This window comes from Panicum virgatum, chromosome 6N (genome assembly GCF_016808335.1).
Source record: "Panicum virgatum strain AP13 chromosome 6N, P.virgatum_v5, whole genome shotgun sequence".
NCBI lineage: Eukaryota > Viridiplantae > Streptophyta > Magnoliopsida > Poales > Poaceae > Panicum > Panicum virgatum.
This window is the reverse complement of record NC_053150.1, coordinates 43803081-43822572: the sequence shown is the minus strand read 5'-3', so window position 1 is coordinate 43822572 and position 19492 is coordinate 43803081. Positions and strand designations below refer to the sequence as shown.

Here is a 19492-nt window from a genome sequence, read left to right as displayed (position 1 = left end):
TTTCTGATCTATCACTGTCAGTATGAGGCAACAATCAGATGGCTCCTCAGGTAGTGCAATAGAACGATTGGTTTTGAACTTCACATGTATGCACTTGCTTCCCGGACGCAATGAAATTTGTAGCTAGGACTGGACCCAGTGTACAGCAAAGCATTTGTTACCTCAACACTTGTAGGTTTCATTTATTCAAGCTTCCCGGACGCAATGAAATTTGTAGCTAGGACTTGGAGCAGGAAGTGGACCCAAAGATGCCACAAACAGCACTGATCTTAACAAAAATGATGTAGGGAGCCCAGATGCAGGATTGCAGGGGATGGATCAATGGATCAGAGGCTGTTAAGATATAGCAGCAAGACGTCTCCATGTTGCAGAGCCACAAGAGATTACAGTCACCCATGTGCATCAATGCATCATCTAAGTACTATTACAAATGGAGAATCCATGAACATGGCGCCACAAGTTCAAACCGGCAAGAATTGTCATCGGAGCATTTGATCCGAGGAAGACAGCACAGTACATGTACAACAGAGAGCCACTGACTGACAGATCACCTCCCCCGCCATTGATACGCGTGGATGGAACTATCTACAGTTTACATTTTACAGCAGCATGCACAAGGAGGATGTCGAAGACGGTCACCTTTGCTCTCAGAATCTAGCACGATGCCAACCTCTCGACGATGTTGACAACAGCAGCTCAGCCCTTTGGTGGCTGCCGATCTTACTGATCTCTCCAACATGGAGCAAGTAGTTGTGCTGCTCCAGTCGTGAACCTCAATAAATTGGTTATTGCCGCTCTTCGCTACGCTAATGTACAGTTTACAAGTGAAAAAGGCACAATTCTTGATTCAACACACTTCACATGTCGATGAAACAGAGCTTGCCATCGATTCTGTTCTACACTGCCTTGATGGCAGCCACTCGGGCAGCTGTTGCTGTTAGAAGTATAGGATCACTAGACTAAGATTTGAACCACAAACAGGGAGCTCGGTTTAGTAGCTTTACTCTTGAGCTTCCGTCTTTCCTCTTCTTGCTCTGTTCTTCTTTCCTTTGTGTATGTGTGTGTGTTTGAGCCGGTCACAAAACCCCGGTGTTGGCAACGCGAAGGTGATCAGCACCTTTTTAACGGGGTTTCTGCCCCCTTTATATAGGCCAGTTGCACACCGGAGGGAACCGACATGCCTATGTCGGTTGCCGCCCCTGATCAAGGCGGCACAGGATGTTTCCATCCCGTTCCCTTATCTTCTTTAGCTTTTCATTAATTATTTTACTGTAGATCATTTAATGAGTTCACTGTTTAAGCTTTATAGATCATAATCTCAACAGTTGCTGCTCTTTTTGCAGCCATGACGGCCTTGTTCACCTGCTCATCCACTCTTGGGAGGTGAACGGCGCAGTCTGCGGCCTAATTGCGCAATGGAACAGTCAGAATTCCTGAATCCCATCACATAAACATATCAATTGGCTGTGTATGTAGTTGGGGAATTGTTGGGTACCTGTAGGGCGCGCTGAACAGCCGGGTCTGACAGAGGCATCGAATTCTTGAGATTCCAGAATCCCACTCCCCCGCTCGCTCATCACCATTCCGAAATGCGAACATCCCAAACCCTGCTTCTTCCCTTCGTGCCAAGAGCCCTCATAACTGTGGCCATTGGCAAAGGTGTAGACACCGAAACCGTGGATCTTGTCTGCAAAGTACTCCCCCGCATACCGATCACCATTCCTGCAGAGGTTTTCGTTGACGGTAAATAGTAGCACTAGTAATGGAACAGTTGGCAAGAATGCAATGTTGTTGATTCTTGATTGGGCACCAAAAGATGGGGTCAATCTCAATCCACTGCGATTCTTCTTACCTGAAATGGTGGGAGTCGAGGCCGTGCTTGACGCCGCCCCTCCCCTGAACTCGCCGGCGTAGGAACTGCCGTCGGAGCAGGTCTGGGCGCCGATGCCGTGGCTCTGGCCGCCGGCCCACTCGCCCGAGTAGCAGTCGCCGCTGTGGAACCGGTAGACGCCATGTCCCTGCCTGTACTGGCCGCGATACCGGCTGCCACGCGCCCAGCTCTCGACGCCGAAGCCGTCGTACCTGCCGCCCACCCAGTCGCCCTCGTACTTGCCCTTCCCCAAGAAGCCGTTCACGCCGCTGCCGCTGCACCGCCCGCCGTGGAACTCCCCCTAGTAGCGGTCCCCGTTGCTGTAGAACTCCACGCCCTCCCGTGCCTCCGCGCGCCTCCCCTTCCTCGGCCCCCGCTGCTGCTCCCCGCACTCCCCCTCGCCGATGAACCACCGCACGGAGGCCGCGAGCTGGCGCGCCGGGGAGGCCCCGCGCTCGGGTGCCGCCGGCGCGGAGCCGCGCGACGGCCGCGGCGGCGGCGAACGCGGGCCCCGCCGCGGCTGCAAGGAGAGCGAGGTGGTGGCCCACGCCGCCGCCCAGGAGCAGCGCGGCGAGTGCGAGGGGCGGGAGGAGGAGGAGCGCGGGCTGGGCCGGGGCGGGGCGGGGCGGAGCAGCGCACGGGGCTTGCTGGCGAGCGGCGGCGGCTGCGGCTGCGCCTTCTTGTCGTCTGGCTCTGGGTCATCGAGCGCCGCTTGGAACGACGTAGCGCCGGGGCTGGCCCAGACGGTCGGCAAGCGGAGCAGCGACGACGGGTCCGCGTCAGCTTACCGCCCGCCCCGGCCCCGCCGCCGCTGCCGTGCCCGTCCATCCCTCCCCGCCGTCTCGCCGCCGTGTGAGCTGCACTCCTGCTGCCGCCAAACCCGCGCTCGCTTTGCTCTCCTCTCCCGTCGGGCTGCTTCGGCTTCCTACCGTCCGAGGCGAGATGGGTCCACGCGGAGACGGATCGGTTTGGAAGTGGAGGGGGAGGCAGAAGAGGGGAAGCGGGGCCGGCGAGGTGCCTCTTATATATACCCACCGGCCGTGGTGGCGGTGGGCAGCTTCCTTGGCGGGCTCACTCAACTCGATGATCCTCCCCGGCCAGTCCTCGCTGGCAGCGCGAACCGCCCCGCGCGGCGAGGCGAGCGACCAGTGGTTTCGGTTTCGCGAGGCGCCCCTCGCCGCGACTCGTGTCGTCTCGTCTCGTCGTCAGCTGCGAAAGCATTTCGCCCGTTGCGGCGCGGGGATGCGGCCGCGCGGCGCACCGCCGGACGGGTCCCATCCGTTGGACGGGACGTCCGGACGTGTGCAGGTTGGCGGTGGCGCCTTACCTTGTGCAAGCGTCCTCCTGCCCGTGTCGGGTGGCGGGGGAACTCCGCTCGCGTGCACGGTTCCGCCGCGGTCGCTCCACTCCACCGGCGGGGACGGCCGCCAGCTCTGTGGTCAAGATACTAGGTGGACAGACAGCTGGGCAGGTGGCTCAGACTGTCTGCAATCGTGACCCTCTATATCAATTTTTTAAATAGAATATTTTATTCTGGTCATCGAGATTTTTTTTCTCTATCTCAATTTCTCCAGCACCCGTCGTACTCTATATCTTAGTCATCTATATTTTATATCTTATCCTTTATATCTTAGTCATCTATATTTTATACCCAAATCAACTTTACACATCCATTCTATAGTCACTGACAAGTAGACCCATCCTAACTTTATCTCCCACCCCCTCTCCCCACATCTCTCTCCTTCCCTGTTTCTCCCCCGCCGGCAAGCGGGCCTCCGCCCACAGCCGAGCTCGCCACTGCCGCTGCCCATGCTCCTCACCTCCCTCTCCGGCGCGCGGCTCCTAGCGGCGGAGCTCGGCCGTGGTGGCATGGCGCCGACGGGGACGAGCCGAGCCGTGCTGGCCACGGTGCGCGACCGCCATGGCCAGCTTCGTCGCGCGCGCTCGCCATGGCGGCCGGCGCCCAGTCAGCCGGGCGGCGCAGCTTGCCCACGGCCATCGGCGGATTCCCAGGCACCCTCCTCCCCGCTGGCGGCCCTCCTCGCGCCGGCGGGCGGTTCCCTGCACACGCGGAGCTGCGAGGCGGGGCGGGCCGGTGGTGTCGCGCGCGGAGCAGTGAGGCGAGGCAGGCCGGTGGCGGAGGCGCAGGAGGGAGGGCGAGGAGGAGGAGCAGGGAACTGCGGCGTCCGCTGCGGAGGCGCCTTCCTCCTCCCGGCAGCGCGGCGCGGCTTCCGGTGGTGGAGCGCACGGGGCTCGATGGCCGGCGCAATGGTAGTGCGCGGCGGGGCAGAGGCCGGCACGCGGTCGGGCGGCGGCAGCGGCGGGCCCCTGCGAGTGCGGCGCATCTCCTCCCTGTATGCTGATTTTCAGAGTACTGTGTTAGCCAACCAAGCAGCAGTGTTTTTCTCTTGTACCAAATCAGCACCAGTCACTAGCAACTAGCCAGCTAACATTATTTTTCTCTCATAATAAATCAGCACCAGTCACCAGCCATAGCCAGTTGAATAGAGGCATAAGATTTGTCTGAGTTCTTACCTCGTAACAAGCCGACTCCTTGAGATGGAGTGATTGGTGGCCTGATTGCTGGAATGGCAGACGGAGCTTTGTTCATAAATCCTTCTGTTTGCACTGAGCTAGTGAATTCTGCATATTTGGAGAACAGTGTGTTGGCGGCTTGGCGCTCCCTGAATTCACTCACGTCCATGTCCATTTCCTCGCACCTTTTTTTTTTGATAAAATCCTCGCTCCTTTTTTCATCTTGTGCAACGTGGCAAATTGTTGGAAACCAAGTATGCGAGAAATCAGGGGCTTGGCCCATCTACAGACTCATGCGGTCCACTATCTTTTTTTTAAAAAATCCGAACAAAAGAAGAAGATCTTTGTTCAAAAAAAAAAAGAGAAGAAGATCAAGCCCATCTAGACCAAGCCCATACCAGGTCAAATCGCTTCTGCGTCGGCCCACGAATAAATCCAATCTAGCTAGGGGCGGGGAAAAACTTGCGCTCCCGCCCGCCTCTCTCGCGTCTCGCCCACCAACCCCACCCAGCCGCGCTGCGAGAAACGAATGACCCCACGCGCCCCGCGCCGCCAAGCGGCAATCGCCAACTCGAAAACCACCCACCATTCCAAAGGTCTCAAATTTCGAACGCCCCCGGAGCAGGCCACGAAATTCCCCCGAATCCCTTCCGAACGGCCGGATTTCGAAATCCAAAATCCTTCCACGCCGCGCGGCCGCGTCTCCTCCCTCCCCCCTTCTTAAATTTCGAACCCTCTCCTCCGTTCCGGCCTCACACGAATCGCGCAGGCTCCTCCCCACCCCTCCTCGCCCCTTCCAATTCCCCATCCCGGGCGCCCGCCGGCAGGCGGCACGGCAGCGACCCGCCGATGGCGAGCGACGAGGCCGGCGGCGGGATGGACGCGCTCCCGGACGGCGTCGTGCAGCACATCCTCTCGCAGCTCAGCAGCGCCCGCGACGTGGCGGCCTGCGCCGCCGTCGCCCGCTGCTGGCGCGGCTGCGTGCCCTACCTCCCGTCGCTCTACTTCCCGCGGGGCGCCTTCGAGGCCGCCGCGGCGGGCGGCGGCGGGGCGGCCGCCGTCGCCGCGGCCGACGACACCATCGGCCGAATGGTCGCCGCCGCCGCGCGCCTCGAGGAGCTCGTCGTCTACTGCCCCTTCTCCGCGTCGCTGCTCCCGCGCTGGCTCGCGGCGCGGGCCGCCACGCTGCGCGTCCTCGAGCTGCGGGTGGACTCCGCCGCCGACAAGTCGGGCCACCACCTGGACTGCGTCGGCGTCGCCGAGGGCCTCGAGGAGCTCCGGCTCTGGGGGCCCACGATGGCGGCCCCGCCCGCGTGGGGCCGGATGGAGCGGCTCCGGGTGCTGGAGATGGTCGGCGCCGTGCTCGGGGAGGCCGCGGTCAACGGCGTCCTCGCCGCCTGCCCCAACCTCACCGACCTCGCGCTGCTGGGCTGCGAGTGCGCTGGCGAGGCGGCCATCTCGCTCCCCCTGCTCGAGCGCTGCCGCCTCGACTTTGTCGGCGCCGGGAACTGCTCCCTCAGGCTCGCCGCGCCCCGCGTCGTGTCCCTCGAGGTCCAGGGATTCTGCTGGATCTCGCTGCAAGGCGGCGACCGCCTCAAACACCTCACAATCTCCAAGACCACCGGTACGCGGCGGAAAGCCCTTTCGCGTTCCCCTGCACAACAGATTTGGTCCGTTTCGCATTGCCTGATGTTGCCTCGTGGAATGTTTCAGGGAGTTTGTATCATGTCGAGATGGGGAAGCTCCCGGAGTTGGTCCAGCTCTCGCTGCGCGGCGTCCAGTGGAGCTGGGGCGCCATCAGCTCGGTCCTGCAGTGCGCGACCGAGGTGAAGCACCTGGTGATGAAGGTTGAGTTCTGCGGCGATTTTGACACCCTCCAGCCGTTCCCGGAGATCGATCTCGTCGAATTCTTCAACAGCTACCCGAAGCTTTGCAAGTTCGAGATCCACGGCGCCATGTTTGCTGCGCTGTGCCAGAAGAACAGCTTGAAGAATGTGAGCACTGTCATACCTCTTCTATACTGCATTATTCCACTTCTGGTTGGTGTATGGCGTGCCTAATTCTTCCCTGTCAATGCAGTTGGATTCAAGGTTCGTGATACCTTGCTTGGAGCAGGTCCTGGTCACCGTGCGGTCACCTCTGAATGCCGAGCAGAAGCTGAGCACCCTCGAGTCCCTAGTCAGGTACAGCCCGAGGCTACGGAGGATGACCATTAGGATCTCGCAGATGAAGAATTGCCATGACTCTGCTGATGATTTCTTTGAGGAGATTTGCAAGTTCACTCGCATGAATAGCGGGAGAGTGTGCATAGAGTAGAAGAGGTGCTGCATTGTGCCTTTCTTGAAGTGAGTTGCTGCTGAATTGAGGCAATTTAACTCAATGCTGTTTGTTTAGGACGATTTATTTCAATAATTCATGGTGATATTTGTTGTTCATCTGACCTCCAATGTGTCTGGGCTTCAGCATGTCTGGAGATCATTTGGTTCAATTTTTCAATAGTGCAAGTTTTGTACTTGCAAAATGCACTGTTCTTTGTTTCCTGAAATGCAATAAACGTCATTGCTTTGCACATTCGATTCATTGATTAGAGCCAGGTTGCATACGGGTATATATGGTTGATTTCAATAGTCATTGGGCTCTAATAGCTACCAGAACTTGTACAACAAATGATTGATTAAGTACCTGCCAAACTTTTGTAGTGTTTGATAAGATAACAACTTCTGCTGAGAATTGTAGTTTGCATTTGATAGCTGATTGGCCTCATCAATTGAATGGAATTGCAATATGAAGAATGATTCCAGTTCATTCATACAATTTGCAGTAGGAATTGATTATCAGTAGTGTGGCACATCAATGAAAAGAGTGTCTTAGGATCCAAATTAGCACCCCCAAGTTGGTGGTTGCACATGCACAACACTACTGAAGAATGTACCAAGCCATCTAAACTAATTTCAGTCCTACTAAATGGACCCTTGGAATGACTAGTATATCTGTATATGCTGGCACCAAAGATCATGTTTTGGATATTTGGAACCAGATGATAAGTAATTAGCATCAAAGGAAAAGTGATACCATCAATCAGAAGGGTTACACATGCACGCGCACAGATTATATAACTAAAATAACAAACCTCTTAAACCCACACAATCAATTATAATCCCAGAATTGGTTCAGATTCTAGCAACAATCCCAGATATCTCAAGCCTGTAAGCTTGTTTCCTCCAACTACGGTAGAAGCTTTATCTAGATGAGTTTCTTCTTTCGGAAGAACTGTTTGAGATGCCACACTTGCAAAACTGAGACTGTGATACAGACAGCAAGGGACAAGAGGCTGAGCCATGTGATCTTAACCTGTGTCCACTCGCCCAAGTTTCGCATGTTTGCTTCTCTGCATCCAGAACCAACTTGTCATTCAGATGGTCACTGATGTTGTATAGAAAAGAAAACTAAAGTTTACTTACTTTACTATAAGGTATAGCATGTTTCCATGGATTGCTCGAGCAGTTGCTTCTAGTTCGACAAGCTCTAGTGCCACTCCCTGTCCAAGAAAAAAAAAAGAATCGAAGGATAAGAATCATCTTATCAGCAAAGGGTATGAAATTCTTGCTGCCACTGTGCTCACATCAATCTTTTCTTTCTTAGCAATGGAGTCCCAATCCTTCGCCGCTATCCCGATCCTCCAGTCAAGGTTGAGGCTGATCACCATTCCCTTCTCCAAAGTCCCCGCCCAGAAGCACGCGAGGTAGATCCCGGATTCCGCCGTGGTGAAGGCGAACTGGCCATGGCTGACCTTCTCGGCGTGGTGCAGGGTGTCTCTCCGTAAGGCGGCGTCACCTGCAGGACATAGAATCCAATCCGGGAAGAATCTCAAACGATTCTTTTTTTCCCCCAGTCGAGCTTCGATTCCCGGCTGCGCGTTGCACCTTGGCGGAGACCGTGGAGCGGACGGGGTGCTCCTCGAAGAGGATGGAGTAGTCGGCCATGACGACGACGTTCGACTGGATCTCCTCGGACAGGCGCTTGGTCGCCGTCGTCGACAGCTCCAGCCACACGGCCCCGGCGCACCCTGTAAGCCACCACAGCGTGAACGCCGCCGCTGCCGCGCCTGCTCCGCCTCGCCCCATCGCTGGCACCACGGTGCTGCCGCCACCAGCTGAGGCTGCGTCAAATGTTCATGGCCGGACATGTTTCTTCTCGTTTCACGTCTCTGTCGGATCTGAAGTTGCCGAGGAAGCCGGGACTAGGGACAGGTCAAGTCTGTAGCGCCCATACAATGCAAGCGCCCCATTTTCTCGTTTCCAGCACACACGCACAAACGAACGACATGTAACCATATCGAATTCAAATCCAAATAATTTAAGTTGCAAATTCAAATGGGATAAAAATATGTGAAATGTTGTTAGAAGCCTGTTGTAACACCCGCCTCGCGGACAGTCCGCGAGGGGACGGCGGACAGTCCGCCAGGCATCGCCCAGATACTTATCTGGATGGGTGTGGGACTCACTTGTCATTTCTCTCTTCCTCCTCACTTCATCCAGAGCCGAGCGGAGCTCGAGCTCCCGTGCCATTGTCGCCCCCTTCCTTCGATCTCCCTCCTCCGTCCACCGAACCTCGATTCCTCGTGCGGAAACCTTTCTCGGCACCCCCTCCACCTTCCCAAACCTCTAGACTGGCTCCTCACGGCCGGAATCTTTCCCTACCATCGCCGGACGCCATTGGAGTTGCTCGAAGCTTTGCTCCACCATCGATCCACCTCTCCGGTCGTCCTCCGCTCGAACCGACTGCGGGAATGGATTCGTGGTGAGTTCCTTGCGCTCTCCGGTCTCTTTCCCCTTCCGTGGTGTGTCGCCGGCGCGGGTGAACGGCCACCGCCGCGCTCGCTGCCGCCTGGTGCGCGGTGTCAAAGATAGAGGTCGCGGACGGTCCGTCTGGGAGGCGCGGACAGTCCGCAGGCCAAGTTAAGTTTTGTCCAGAGACGATGTCGTCTCCGGTAGTTTAGCAATACTTTGTTGCGGGCAATCCGCTATAGGGGAGCGGACGGTCCGCCGTTGAAGCTTGAGGTTTGTCCAGAGACGATGTCGTCTCTGGAAGTTCGCAGGAGTGAACTGCGGACGGTCCGCCACTTGGGCGCGGACAGTCCGCAGTAGAGACTAGGAGTTTGCCCGGAGACGTTGCCGTCTCTGGTGAATGGGTTACGTGAACTGCGGACGGTCCGCCAAGGGTGGCCGGACGGTCCGCTGGGAGGATTGGAATTTGTTCCAGAGGCGTTGTTGCCTCGGGGGGGGGGGGGGGGGGTTGGGTAGGAGTGTTGCGGACGGTCCGCTAAGGGGGAGCGGACAGTCCGCCGTTTAGGCTGAAGTTTGTCCAGAGAGGTACTTAGTTCTGGGGGTCGATAGGATAATACGGCGGACGGTCCGAAACTTGGTAGCGGACAGTCCGCAGGGTATTTCAGTTAAAGTAAGTAGTTACATCTTTGAGCTGCACTCATTTATTTCATATGCATACGTGTAGCATCTGCAGCCGAGGGCACCGTATTTGAGGTGATTGCGGCACCGCAGGAGCAGCCGGCGCAAGCCCAGGAGGAGAGGTGTGAGCACCCGGCCCAAGGCCCGTCTGACCCTAGTGTTGAGCAGCAGGCGCAAGGCAAGCCCCGGTGCATGTCCCATTACTTTTAAATTTATGACACCTACTTATGTTTCTAATACTTGTGCAGTAGATTCAGGAATTGGTTGGAACCCTAGTTGCATGATCCTTAGGTTCCCCTGAGTTATCCTAGTATGTATAGGACGATAGCAGTGCTATGCTTAATGGTTCCCGATAGAAGACGAGTGATCTCTTGTCACTCGCGAGACATAGGATGTTAGAAGTCGAGTAATTTCCGGTTACTCGCGAGATATAAGATATATATATATATATATATATATATATATATATATATATTCATATTTCAATACATGAGTTATTGATTTTTGATATGGAAATTGAGACCGGACGGGGAATGATGAGAATGTTTAGGGATGGCAGCAGGACAGGGTTTCTGGGTGCCTTAGCCCCGTCTGTGTCGTTTAAGGACCAGTTGTTGTGGCAGTGCTGATCGGGGATTGAATTGTACTAACCGCATGCCGGGAGTAGGAGGTAGTCGAAACCGGTAAGCCTAGTACCGCCTTGCTTTGAAAGTACAGGACTCCATCTCACCTCCTGGGGTAGTCGAGTAGTCGCAGAGAAATGGGAATGCATGTATTATTTTTGGTGGTCTCATGTTGAGCTCGGCTGACCATATGATGGTGGGACGGTCCTGTAGTTCGAGGCGGGGAGGGGAAGGGTTGGTGCGTGTGGTCCGACGGGGCTTATACGTGCCGTGTTGGTTAGGTCCACCTTGCAAGGTTAAATCGGATCGATTCGCCGTGTCTCGCGGATATGAGGGCCTTGATCTCTTTGTCACCTCGTAGCAAATGAGTTAGGATGGTAGAGATATGAAAAATAGATACTATTCTGAATCTTAAATTGGGTGCTTCACATGCGTGTGTAGATAGGCAAACATTAGTGGGAATCTATCTATATAGAATATGCAGCTAAAACATTGAAAGTAAGGATACACCTCCAGTTGCTATTTCTGTAAAATAACCACCAGCCAAAAGCTTTTCATGTCTAGTTATGTGGGCTAAGTTATACCCACTGGTCGGGTAAGCCTTGCTGAGTATTAGAATACTCAGGGTTTGTTGCCAACATTATTTCAGGACACGCAGACGTAGACTTCTGCCCTTGCTGCGCCAAGTTCATCCGCCGGGACGCTGAGGGATGGGAGGTTGTGGAGCCAGATGTTTAGTTAGGGATCTCCCTAGGGCACACTTTTAGTAGTTGTAGGCCCTTTCCTCTAGATAAATCCGGATTTCAGTAATGCAAAATTTGTAAATTATGTATTATTCAACCTTGGTTTGTAAAACTTAAGGTAAAGTCTTATGTATATTTGGTGTATTTTCAAATATGTGTCGTGCTTGTACCATCTGCGTCCACCTTCGTGTGGAACTATCGGTGATGTTTCGATCGGGACGTGGGTTGAGAAAGGATCGCCAAATTAAGCCGTTAAGCTAATGAGCCCGATGTGTTCTAATGATGGCCATTATGCTTAATTAGAGTTTTAATTTGGCGGTTCTGTCACACCTGTCACACATTTCTTACTGTGTTTTTGTACGGGATTGTGTGTACGTAAATACGAAGCTATGGAAGGGTGTAAGAAAACCATCAAAGAACACAAATTTTTTTTGAATGAAAGATCGAAGAACACATCGGAGCTGCAATCCGCTGCTGTTCGCCTACCGCCTCTTACCCGGCGACACGCAGAAAACCCAGCGGAAAGACAACTATGCGGGCTTGCTCAATCATTTGGTCGAGCAGTTGGGGTGCACATGGCGGCGGCGGCCGGTGGCCTTGGATAACCTTGCGTTCTTGCGGGGAATCGCGGCCCCGGTCGTCTCCGGCGACGTCTTGGGCGCGGGTTGGTGGTTTTGGGTCCACCCTGTGTCGCCGGCTCGCCGTCGTCTGCACCGCCGTGCAGGTCTGACCGTCAGAGGTGTCCTTCCTCCCTTGGCTCCCTGGTGAGTTTTCCATCCTTAATGGGTTGGGGCAATCCTAAGGTCCCGGCTGTGCTTGCAGAAGATCCCCAAAGCAAAGTGTGCTTGCAGAAGATGCAGTTTTTTGTGGATCTGGAACGTAATATACTCACCTTCAGTGCATCTTTGCGAGCCGTATTACATGAATTCATTAGCTGGATAGCTTTATGATTCGCTATGAAGCGTGGATAAGGCTACTAGACGTGCAGACATGCCTCAGCTCTGCAGATGCCCAAAAGTTTTTGTACTATTGTACGAAGTCAAATATTGACATTCCCTGCATCTTGGGTCTTGTTTGGTCACCTAAGTCTTATAATCAATCAATCAAACTATTGAATGTAGCTTATAGGATATGGTGGACCTAGACAGATATTTTGTTTTGGTGATATCAAGTCATTTCGATCAATTATTTTTTCATAAGATGCTTTCTTTTCATCAAACAAGAATAAAACCATTTGATTTACATGTCTAGCTGTATTAACAGTTTCATTGTCAGTAGTTACGAACTTGCATATCTTTTCTTTTCAGCTGCTGATCTGTTGTTTCTTTTGTATCTTTGTTATGTAATAAGTTTCAGTCTCTCTTTTTCTTTTCTCGAACATGCAAGAGAGCTGCGTATCTTTGTATTAAGAGGAAAGATGTAAGTTTCAGTCTCACATCAGCATACATAAAAATTCAGATGCGCATTGATTCTAAGAGATGATTTTACGTGATTCCTCTTAACCTGGTATTGTTAATTGTTAATTGATTCCGTGTTAAACCGTGGGTGATCAGAATCGGGTCTTTTTCTTAATTATAGGCCTTGATGGTTGCTATCAAAGCATTGATTCGTCGCAGTAGAAGGTGCTTTAGATTTGTTTGGTCATTGTACCTGGTTATTTGGGGCTTTTGGCATTTCTGCTCTCTTAATACAATGATATGTAGATCTCCTACATATTCGAGAAAAAAGATATAGTTAACTGGCCGTGATCATTTGATTGAATTCTATTTAAGTTTGTCACCATTCTGTGATCTGTCTTCCTTATCACTTACAAATACTATAAAACAGATCTTAAGAGTCAAGCTAAATAAAGGTCCATTTTATTTTGGGTCTTTAGATTTTATTTTTCTATTCTGCTTCTGGGATGACATGTTTGCATGCATTTTTGAATCAGGTCTATCAGTGTTGTCAAGGACCTCAGCGCCCAAGACAGCAGGACCTCGACTACGTAGTTCGTAGTCTCGGCGGGTAGGATCGCTAGGGTTTTTGCCTAACTGCTCAATGGTGAAGGAGATGAGATTAAGAGTAGAGAGAGAGATAGGAGATAGGTGTTCATTGCCTAATCCAAAGAGTGCCGATTACATGAATTATATAGGCCCGTGGCCTGCTAACAAAAGGAAACAAACTCCTTAATTCTAGCAATCCTTGCATGTCGATCTGCATGCCAGCATGCTTAAATCCACGCCTAGCCACCCGGCGCTGGCGGTGGCTGCTCCTGGACGCGCGGACGACGTCGGTACTGGATGCCCCACATGACAAGTGACCATTGGGAGGACACTGCCTCTAGCGGTTTAGCTCACTTGATTTGTCCGCTAACCTTAGCACGATGCTTCGACAAGGAAATAGTCATAAAACTTTGGGGTGGAGCCAAATTGGTTGAAAAATATGTCCTGAAACAGTACCCCGGTTTCTGACTGGTTCATATTTTCAGTTGTTGTAGTTTATGAAGACGACATCACGATGACATTCTTGCAAGCCACAATTTGCGGGCTATTGAGATGATAATTTTTTAGCTCTTTTCATTCTTACACGCACACTGAATCACAAATGATGCTGCATAAAGCAAGTCGAAGGGTAATGCTTTTCAAGGATAGCTAGCATTTTCCTACCTTGCTATATAGTTTTAGTTGCTGCAGATTTCTATACCATGTAAATCCCTGCATACATTTTTGCAGTTTGCCAGTGGCAGGGAAGTTAATACCCTGAAGATTTATAGAAGTGGCAGAACACTCTTACTAATTTTAAAAATAATGAAACACACCTAGAAGTGGCAGAACACTCTTACTAATTTTAAAGCATAAATAGGCACCTACATTCGCATCAGAAAGGACCCAAACTCAGATGGTTTCAGCAATCCATCCACTACCAACTATGCTAGGCTTAATGACTACTTCTGCTAAACTATTCCAATGGACAATTTATAGTGATACTGCATTTTTTTTTCAGCATCATATGATCATTAATACCCAGAGTGAAACTTTGGTCTCCTCGTGGCAATGTTGTTTCCTCTGCCTACACAGCTGGAGCAGTTGGTTTGTTGGTGCGAGAGGCTTTGACAGACAATGGTCTATCTTGCCTTTTTTTTTTCTCATACACACAGGAGAGCTGCGCATCATTATATTTAAGGAGAAAGAGTCGAACAAGACTCATACATGCCATTAGGGTTGCCTTGCTGGACTGGTGTTGCTGGTGCTCTGCAGTGTCTTCTTGTGTTGAATAGGGTATTTATGCATGTTTGTGACGCAATGTGATAACTATTCTGACGCAGATTTTGATCATTCTCCCTGTATGTTGATTTATTGGACTTGCCACAGTGAAGACTGAAGATGAAATGTGCTAAGAGTCATGGTCTTAAAAGGTAATCAATAGCTCTTCACTTGAATGGTTTGCCTGCATATTGTGATGTCTGAACAATCTGTTCGTCCCAGTTTCAGAATATGCTGTAGTTTGACATGCATTTTAAGTTGCAGACCAAATATCTGAAATGGAGATTGCACTAGACTTGTGTAGGTTGTAGGAACTAGGAAACAGAATGATTCACATATGCATAATTGAGCTACCGATTAGGTGAGATGTGACTTGATTCTCTTCTTTCTTTCTTTTAAGGATATCCTATGTTTAGTGCTTACTTCTTTTGGGCCACATGGGACCACACTGCACACCCCATCAAATTTCTGCTAACTGCTAAAACACCATGGACCACTGGCGACTGCTAAGTACCCCTTTTCTCAAAAGAGTAGCACGAAAATGTCAACATTTAGTGGTGTAGAGACATTGTTCCTCAAACATTTCTTATTGGCTCTTGCACACCCTGTTGTTTTAACGGAGTGGCAGTAAAGGGTGGCCTATGTAGTTTCAGGCAATAGATCAAACTGTTTGGTGGTGACATTCCATATCGTTACACATGTTAAGATGAGGCCACTGCAGGTGTCAAGCAAAGCAAGAACTTGTGTGCCAATGCCTACGGTTGATGACTGCCATGTCTCAGTTGAATGGGTTGATTGGCACACATTTTTTTGAGAGGATGATTGGCACACATTCGCTATGGAGAACTGGAGACAGTATCATGAATGCAGGCTGGCTATGCCGATTATAACACTAAGGGTGTTGCTTGCGCCCGGACATCTGATGGAAAAATTTTCCATCATCGGACGCTCCATTGATCCGTTGCAACATCAAAGAATAATGACAATCATCGTTTGCAACATCAAAAAGATATGTTGAAAAAGTTATTAGCCATCCATAGATGATGAGGAAAACTTTCGCCGCAACATCTGTTTCATGTTGCATGGAACATTCAAATCTCTCATTGAAGATGAAACATCCAGATAAAACAATTACAACATACGTGTGAAACACATGCAACATCGCAACATCCAGATCTATTTTTATAACATCTGCATAAAACACTTGTAACATTGTTCTAAAATATTTGAAATACGTGAAACATATGCTTGCAAGATGCAACAAACCCTAGCAAAAAAGCAGCACGGCACGGTGGTGGTGGGAGGAGGACAATGGCGAGTTAGGAGCTCGCCACCGGGAGGGCTCGCACCCCGGGGGAGCCCAGCGGCTACCACACGCACGAGTTCAGGTTAGTGTCGAGGCCAACGCCTACGTCCGCACGAGATCAAGCACTCCAGCTCCCGCAACGACGGTGCGAGTGAGCTCCAGCTGCGCCGCCGACGCCGTGTGAGCGCACGGCTCCTTCGTGGACCGGTGACCCTTCAAAATCGCAGACGAGGCCACCGGACGGAGGAACACCGGGGGCGGCGGGGGGGGGGGGGGGGGGGGGGGGGGTGGGTGGGGGACACCAGGAGGAGCTCGTCGCCAGGCGAGGGCTCGGCTGGCGGCCTGTGGGGGGCGGCGGGCGCTCAAGCAGAACATCTCCGATGTTTGTTGCGGTAGAGAGAGATAGAGAAGTTGGAAGGAACGGTGGATGGGAGCGCCAGTGGATGACTGGATGGGAAGAAGAGTCTGGAGAGGAGTAAAAGCAGATGATGTGGGGGAGTAAAAAGCAGGAGATAGGTGGGGCGTCCAATTGATCGGACGTCCTATCCCTAGCATATTACCGTAACACTAATCCAGGCCTTCATTATTCGGGCCTTGTTGTTGATAGAATTGGAAGCACACTGTTGATCACCGATTAATTATAAAGCAAAACTTGCTGTCTAAGTGCTTGAGAAGAGTTACTTGGAATAACTCAAGCAAGGGAAGGAGAACATGGCATATTGACATGTCTTGGGTTCATTGCTGTATGGGTAGTTGCATGTAAACTAATTCTATTAGTTTGTATAGAACAGTATGGTGATCATTTGGTGCTTCCATGGCTATTCAAATAGCAAATGCTTTGGGTTGAGCAGTTCATATAGTTGTGGAATGTGTGGTCTTTCATATTCTTATGTGTGCATATGTGATGCTTGGTTGTGTGTAATTGATGAGGGCAGTTGTTTCTTCACATGTAATTGGTGTCAGACTTGGTGGTGTTACTTATTTTTTAGATTAAGAAAAATATTCTGGTCTTGAACATTCACATGTGAATGTCTACGACCACAAAGAAACAAATCTGGCCACAAAACCAAAAATTACATGAGTGCTTAGACTCTAAACCTCCAACCGAGGAACACAAAAGACAAGAAAGAAAGAGAAAAGAAAGAAAACTTGAACAACTAAGGTTTAACCTTCTTCTACGTCCTTCCTCCAATCTTGATTTGGTCCTCAAACATCTCACATCAGCTGTTTTCTTAGAAACTTTTGATGTAAAACTCGCCGATGAACATATGCTGCCATGGTGTCGCCATCAGGGATTCCAAGACACCGCCTCCAAGGGGAGAGCATCATTTGATGCCGCCGTCGGAACCAGTTATTCGGTTCTTTGGTTTTCACCAGGATATATCCCTGCACGATGAGGTTCTCACGACAATGCCTTCAACAAGGAAAATGATGCCCATAACACCATCATCACCGACTAAAGTTAGACTTTCGTCCGAGAACCTGCACACCAACAAACAAAGCATGGCGTCTAGTGACCCCTGTAACCCCACCAGAAAGCATGTAGGACATTCGGCAGGACCCGACGGAGGGCGGCAAATGGAGGCAAGCTCCCACGGCGGCAACCACCGGAGCGAAGAAGACATCTCCACCTTGAGCTTAGCCAAGCAGAGGATAATTTCGTGCGCGCCGCCATCGTCGCACCCATGGGCCACCGCCGACACAGCCGCGGGCCACCGCCATCGTAGCCTCGTTGGCGAAGCGCCCGCCGGCGACGCGTAGGGGGTGAAGCCGGCCACCCCACCGTGGACTTTGACAGCCCCCAAGGCGTTGTACCGTCGCCCCCCACCGTCACAGGCATAGGGAGCTGCGCCGCCGGCTGCCGAGCGTCGGGCCCCCACCACGGGGAACCACACAGCCAGCCGCCGGATCCCCGCACAGGGCCACTAGCCACCGCAATCGACGCATGCGCCGCCCCTCACAAAATATCGATCTACATCCACAGGAAGGGGAAAGGGGGAGGGGAAAAGGGAGTGGAAGACGAGGAGCTCCTCGCGGCCGCCGGGCTTCCGGCGACCCTCTCAGGCGGCGGCGAGGTTGGGGAGCGGGAGGGGCGTGGTCCTGCAAAAGTCAGTTGGGGAGCGGGAGGGGCGCCCAATCACTTCAGCCAAAAATGAACATCAATATGCTACAGGAGCAAACACTCGAACAGATGGTGTTACTGATTTTTATGCGGTGTTGGTTAGGATGTCCTCATCACTGTCAATATATAGTTCATCACAAGATGATTGCGCTCAATTGTAGTCTTCGCTATCCTGCACCAATAAATTAAATTTCATCATGGCTAGTGTCAGCTTTGTTACTTTTTTGTTTCTAGTGACAAAAGATGGGATGGACGATTGACAGCAGGATCGGATGATCTAATTGAATGGTGCAAGACCACGCTTGAAAGGAATGATGGTCAACTTAATGAATGGTTAAAAAATAAGCTTGAAAGGGTTAATCAGACTATATTTTTGATTTTGGATTTGCTTGACAATGGGTCTATGATAAAAAAATGTGCCAAACTATGTGTCGGCGAGGGGACGCATTCACATCTTATGAATTATGGCGGACAAGAGGAGAGCTTCAATCATTAATGCACATAACAATCAAACAAGTATTATTATTTAAATTCATTTTCATGTGGAATGCCCCAAGGTAAGGAGCAAGAAACCACAGGACACTACATTTCCTTAACCCTTCCACTATGTTAAAATGGGTATAGGTAATCTTGTCTTGAACTTTTTGAGGTACATCACAGCAGTGCTATGCAGAGTACTTAGGGGTGGTAAAGCATCTTGAAATTTGGTCTAGATAATTTAAGGGTCGGACCCTAAAAGGACTGGACTCTAATCCTATACAATTTTGAGCTAAAAGATATATAAGGACCAAGTTGGATTGTGAAGAGACCACTAGGATCGTAGCCCATTATCACCCCTAAGAGTACTGGAACTCGCTCGAATTGAGCATGTTTGAACCTCTCAATTTTCTGAATCAAACTTCTATGTAGAATTGAGCACGTTTGAGCTACCTTTTTTGATCTCCACCCTATATATGTCATCCATAGTGACAATGTGAAGAAGTAGGACGATTGCAAATAGTTTGTGATACTGAATTCGCACAAGCATGCACAATGATGATAAAAAAAAGCAAGGTCACAAGGCAGCTTGTGAAATCTTTTCCCACAAATATGGATAGGGAAATTTGTCCATAGCACATTGCGAAAGCGTGGTTTTATACAGCACGCATCGTCAAACTCAATTTAGTATCCAGCACACCGAGAAAGAGTGCTTTGGTCAGCTACACATCATACTAAATAAACTAACATTTGTAGCTTAAAGAAGGATGAAAAGACCATTTTACCCTTCGGCCCACCTGTCCTCATCTTCCACACATTCATTTGCTTCATCCTCTCTTCCCCTCCTTCCTTTGTTGTTGCTCTGCTTCTGCCGGCACGAGGGTGGAGGCTGGCGACAGCCGTGGGAGGGGAGGAGACCGCGACCACGCTGCCTGTGGAGGAGCCCACGACCGCGTCGGCTATCGCGCACGTGTCAACGTGGAGATGGCAATCGTGCCGCTTGTCCGGCCCACCCAGCTTCGTGGCCCTTGCAGTCGAACAGCCCTTGCGAGGGGCCGAGGTGAGGTGCGGGCCGGCGGTGGCGCGGACCTGCGGTGAGGGGCCGA

The 19492-nt window shown here is 51.3% G+C and overlaps 2 protein-coding genes and 2 pseudogenes across 2 annotated transcripts; 1 reads left to right on the top strand and 3 right to left on the bottom strand.

Moving 5' to 3' along the window:
• Nucleotides 1–342: 342 nt before the first annotated feature.
• LOC120677252 lies at nt 343–2940 on the bottom strand (annotated as a pseudogene).
• Nucleotides 2941–3837: 897 nt separating this feature from the next.
• Nucleotides 3838–4580, bottom strand: LOC120678194 (WW domain-binding protein 11-like). Its single transcript, XM_039959345.1, has 2 exons — nt 4406–4580; nt 3838–4229 (listed from the first exon to the last, which is right to left on the bottom strand). The coding sequence occupies exons 1-2, from the start codon at nt 4578–4580 to the stop codon at nt 3838–3840; spliced, it is 567 nt and encodes a 188-aa protein (XP_039815279.1).
• LOC120680094 (F-box protein At1g10780-like) lies at nt 4236–6976 on the top strand. The gene is made up of 3 exons (XM_039961728.1): nt 4236–6029; nt 6119–6399; nt 6485–6976. Exons 1-3 carry the CDS (start codon nt 5255–5257, stop codon nt 6719–6721), a joined length of 1293 nt encoding a protein of 430 aa, XP_039817662.1. The 5' UTR covers nt 4236–5254; the 3' UTR covers nt 6722–6976.
• A 516-nt stretch (nt 6977–7492) lies between these two features.
• LOC120677435 lies at nt 7493–12273 on the bottom strand (annotated as a pseudogene).
• Nucleotides 12274–19492: the final 7219 nt, after the last annotated feature.

Excerpts from the sequence above, each read along its gene's own strand:
- LOC120678194 (XM_039959345.1), bottom strand. The coding sequence starts at position 4,580 with ATGGACATGGACGTGAGTGAATTCAGGGAGCGCCAAGCCGCCAACACA. Across the intron at positions 4,230-4,405 it reads AGGAGTCGGCTTGTTACGAG|CATACAGGGAGGAGATGCGC; the intron begins GTAAGAACTCAG and ends TCTGAAAATCAG.
- LOC120680094 (XM_039961728.1), top strand. The coding sequence starts at position 5,255 with ATGGCGAGCGACGAGGCCGGCGGCGGGATGGACGCGCTCCCGGACGGC. Across the intron at positions 6,030-6,118 it reads CACAATCTCCAAGACCACCG|GGAGTTTGTATCATGTCGAG; the intron begins GTACGCGGCGGA and ends GGAATGTTTCAG. Across the intron at positions 6,400-6,484 it reads AGAAGAACAGCTTGAAGAAT|TTGGATTCAAGGTTCGTGAT; the intron begins GTGAGCACTGTC and ends CTGTCAATGCAG.